General features: G+C 52.2%; 1 protein-coding gene across 1 annotated transcript in view; it reads right to left on the bottom strand.

Moving 5' to 3' along the window:
* znf385c (zinc finger protein 385C) overlaps positions 1–5,000 on the bottom strand; it is a gene marked incomplete at both ends in the record, with an annotated part of 101,566 nt that overhangs the window by 57,988 nt on the left and 38,578 nt on the right. Inside the window, one exon of the mRNA XM_083676809.1 lies at positions 3,967–4,302. Within this exon, the coding sequence (XP_083532935.1) occupies positions 3,967–4,302 (336 nt within the window). The remainder of the gene's footprint in view (positions 1–3,966; positions 4,303–5,000) is intronic.

The following is a 5,000-nucleotide window of genomic DNA, read 5'->3' as shown; positions in this document are numbered from 1 at the left end:
TCCTCTCCTCTCCTCTCCCCTGCAGACCTGCTCCTGATGTTTCCCACTCCACTGGCCTCTGTGTGTCCATTCAGTACACCAGCCAGACGACCTTTTCCCAGAATCTGAACTGCTGGGACACGAAGGGCCGAAGCCCCGGGCGAAAGGGGGAGAGAGGGGGCAGAGAGGGGCCTACACAGCTACATCAGACTCACAGAGACGTTAGGGTATGCATATACAAGAGGCCGCGGGGAAGAGATGTTTGTGGATGAGAGAATAGATTCTGCTGGGCAGTTTCTACCATACATATTATTAACACATTAGACAAGGAAGGGCAGAGAAACAGGGCGGGACTAAATCACTGGCTGTACACAGGGCTCAAGGTGTGCTTCTCAACAGGGGGACAGACATGCACACACACACACACACACACACACACACACACACACACACACACACACACGCACATGCACACACGTGCATAGACACACACACACACACGCACGCACATGCACACATAAGCACTCGTGCACGCACGCACGCACACACACACGTACACACACACACACACACATGACCAAAGGCACAGGGAGAGAGGAAAGTCATTTCACTCCACAGGGAATAAATAAAATGGGAAAATGGCGAGGCGGCACAAAAATAAAACGCAGATGCGCAAATGCATTGATGCAGAAAATCCCTGCCTTTAATCCAATTCCTCACGCTTTATTAAAACAGAGCAAGGGAGATAGAGACAGACAGGGACCATGAAAAAGACACACACACACACACACACACACACACACACACACACACACACACACACACACACACACACACAGAGGCAGGAAATGTCAAACAAAAATAACAGCAAAACAAATACAAACACAGCACCTTTACCCCTGTCTGAAGACACACAACCCCTCTATCTTCATATCCACTGCTACCCCCTCCCCCCTCCACCTGCTATCCCCTCCTTCACTTGTCTCCCCCTCCCCCTCCCCCTCATCCCCACTGAAGAGGAGGATGACCTATCCCATCATGCATGTCAGCCACGTGTGTGCTCATGGTCCCGTCCTGGCAGACCCTCCGTCAGGGGCGCGGTATGTCCCCCCTTTTAATTGCCTCTCTAAATATTTTGGGTTAGGCAGGCTTATGTCCTTGGCCAGGCTGATACTGATCCTAATTATACAGGCTTAGGGTCGGTCCCCCTCAATGGAGGGGTGCCTGTTTGTTTATGGATCACGGACAGGGTCTCAAAACAATTGGCGTGTGAACAGCGGCCTTGATGAAGACACACACACGCACGCACGCACACACACACACACACACACACACACACACACACACACACACACACACACAGAAACACGCGCGTCTGTCCATCTGTCCATCTGTCCGCCCTCCCTCATGTGCCTATACACACATACAAACTCACACTGTATGGGCGGGTTTTGGGGGTTGAAGCAATCTATTACAGGCAGTCAGATTTTCACATTTAGAGCACACATGCACACACGCACGCACGCACGCACGCACACACACGCAGACACACTAACATCTTCTCTGTTCTCGTGGGGTCTCTCACACGTATGATGTGGAACATGCAATAAGAAATAAGCACACGCATGGTGCACCCCCTCAGGGGGACAGAAGAGAGAGGGGGAGAGAGAGAGAGAGAGAGAGAGAGAGAGAGAGAGAAAGATGGGTGGATAGCCCTCCTGGCTCCTACCCATAATGCCTCTGCAAAGATTTTTCTTTCCACATCAATCTTCCGTTTATGATGGTGTAGCTGCACATCCACTCCTATTGTGTAGCAATGTTTGCACTGCCTTTTTGTTCACTCAGTGTTAGAATGTCCACTTACACACCACACAGACGCTGTGTTCTGAAGCTCTTCTATGGACACTCCTGACCAGAAGGAGGGGGAAGAAGAGAGGGGGTGAGAGAGGGAGGGAGGGAGGGAGGGAGGGAGAGGGAGGGTTGAGTGTGGAAAAGCCTGGACCCACTGTCAGCTCACTGAAGCAGAGAGGAAGGGTAACACAAGCCGACATGGAGAAGATTCGCTGGGAGAAACATACACACGTACATATACAGACAAATACACACAGGGATTTACATTTACATACTCTCCAACATATATCACACACAGTTCAATAAGCACACAAACACACAGGCACGGACACATGCACAAACACACACACGCATGCACGCACGCGCACACACGCACACACACACACACACACACACACACACACACACACACACACAGCTGCAGTGCTGACTGAGTAGAGGAGCTGAGGACACAGGCCTGCCTGGGGGAGTCAGCAGAAGGTGAGCAGAGATAAGGCTGCGTGATTGTGACTGTGTGTCGGTGGGAATCTGCACGCGGCACCCGCACACCCCACTCCCCACCCCGTCTCTCTCCGCTGCAGTCTCCCTCCCTGAGCTGCGCTGGGGGCTGGGGCCAAAGCAGGGGGCTGAGTCCATCTGGTAGATTCCATCAAACCTGTGCCCTGCTTGTCTGAAAGTGTCTTTTTTTTCCGTTCGCTTTTTTTAGCTCCCTGCTGTGCTTTATCAATCTAATTTTTTGTATCGCGCTTTTTTACGAAGATAATTGTCTCTTGACAACAAGGACAACACAAACAATAGAAAGAATAAATACAATGCAAACAATATGAACTAACACCGAACCGTAGACCCCTGAAAAAAGGCTTAGCCAAGGAAAAACTCCCTAGGAGGAAGAAACCTTGAGAGGAACCAGAGGAATCCAAGCTGATCAGGTGCTCTCGTTGTCTAGACCTCTCCTCCCCTATTCTAGGACGTCTGCCCCCTCCGTGATAGAATGTCTGCCCTCTGTTCTAGGTCATGGTGTGGTGTGAGTCAGAGCCTGCTCCAGCCCGGCCCTCAGACCCAGACAGTGCTGGTCAGCAGCCATGTCAGCCCTCATTGTGCACCTCCTCCTCACAGTCAGACTGGCCGTGGGCACTACTGTGTTCACTGGGACGACCAGCCAGTGAGGAGAGAAGCGAAGGAAACAAGGCGCTCCACGCGAGCAACAACTCACCTGCAGGCGGTATTACTAAAAACCAACTCTGCCCTGAAACAGCCAGCTGGGAGAGGGAGGGAGAGAGAGGGATAGAGGGAGAGAACAGAGAAGAGAGAAGGGAACAGAGAAGAGAGAGAGAGTTTCTGTGGGTGGAAGAGTATACTGCTCTCCAGGATGCGGTTGCCACACTGTGCGACTAATCAGACCTGGGCTCATAATTGTTTACTTTCTCGAGTGCAGATGTGTGGGGAGGGAATTGGTGGTCCGCTGGGCTGGAGGAGGGACTGACTTTATGATCATGTCCTTATCAGCCACCAGCCAATCAGGGCCACGGTAACTATGGCCCTGGTGAGAGTAACCGTAGCGAGCACCCTGTTGCTATGTAATTAAGAGCTATTTGATGAGAGTCTGCACCTGAAGTGGGTCAAACTACTTTTCATGTGTATATGTGTGTGTGTGTGTGTGTGTGTGTGTGTGTGTGTGTGTGTGTGTGTGTACAGTATGTGTCTGAGAGTGGGTGAGAGCAGGAGAAGTAGATGTGCATATGTTTGTGTGTGTTGCGTAGGTGGGTGGCAAAGGGAGAGTGAGAGAGAGTGCGAGTGGGAGATTGAAGGACTCAAAACTTGCTCAGTCACACAGTAAAAGCTGCCCCTGTATTCAAAGCGGTGGCATCAAAAATGAAATTCCACTGCAGCCACTTGAATTACCCGGGAGCGAAACAGGAACAAGACGGATCAGACATAACCGCCAGTTAATTAGTCTCTCAATTAAGTACTTAAATCAGCTCTGCTCTGCTTTCCTTCACATACAGCCTGGGGCTCAAGCCAGGCACACTCCAGTCAGGGAGGGGGGGGGGGGGGGCAGAGGGGACTAATAAGGTTACAGAGAGGGTATGGGGGGGGGGGGGGTGGTGGGAAGGGATGGGGAGGGGGGGGTCTTACCTGTGGTGCTGAGGATCTTGCCGTTGCTGATCTGTTTGAGTCTCTTCTGGTGGGACTTGCCGTTGTAGTGGATCTGGGCCTGGGCAGCAGAATTGAGCTGAATGTTGCACACCTCACACAACGTGTAGCTGCGATGCTTCCTCTCTCTCTTGGGCCTGCTGTGATCAGAGAGCATGGCACCCCCTCCTGGCGGGTCCCCCATCACTACACCCTCGTCCTGGGGGTCACAGCAAGCCTCGCTCTCCACTCCCACTCCCACTCCCACTCCCACCACCAGCCCCTTCCTGTCCTCCTCCATCTCCGACAGAGCTGATGGACTGAACGGACGCTTCATCCCTGAGAGAGGAGAGGAGAGGAGAGGAGAGGAGAGGAGAGGAGAGGAGAGGAGAGGAGAGGAGAGGAGAGGAGAGAGAACAAAGACAGAGGAGAGAAGGGGTTAGAGGTCAGGCCAGTCCTAAATCAGTGCCAGGCTTATGGGCAGTGCCAGTGGATCAGAGGCCATGGGCTGTGGGCTGTGTTCCCAATATCACAGCAGTACCTTGTGTGTCAGAGAACACAGACGTGTGTTCAGTGTGTAGAGAAACAATGAAGCCATCACTGTTCCTCTGCCCGCGCAGAAAGCCATGTTGTTAAACATGATAGCCTGCAAAGGACATGGGTGCAAAAATACCCGTGATTCAGAAGGCTTTGCGGAGGTGCGTGTGGAATCTAATCCCAGGCCTGTCTGAGATAAGCCCTGTCTGTCAGCACCCCGCACACACACACACACACACACACACACATAGACACACACACATGTGCTGGCACATGAACAGAGACACATGCACCCCCAGTACAGTAGGCACACATCCACATAACCACACACACACACACACACACACGAGCACCCGTAGGCTACACACAAACAGGAGCAGTAAGACCACTCTTCAAAAGCTCACAGACACAACAGATGTCCTGCGTTTCATCAACATACCACTGGGGGGAGACATAGTGCTATTGTGTGATTCTCTGAGGACCCATGGTGGGCCAATCCG

This window comes from Argentina silus (genome assembly GCF_951799395.1).
Source record: "Argentina silus genome assembly, chromosome: 9".
Lineage (NCBI taxonomy): Eukaryota > Metazoa > Chordata > Actinopteri > Argentiniformes > Argentinidae > Argentina > Argentina silus.
Note: the sequence above shows the minus strand (reverse complement) of the source record. Positions and strands in the feature narration are given on the sequence as shown.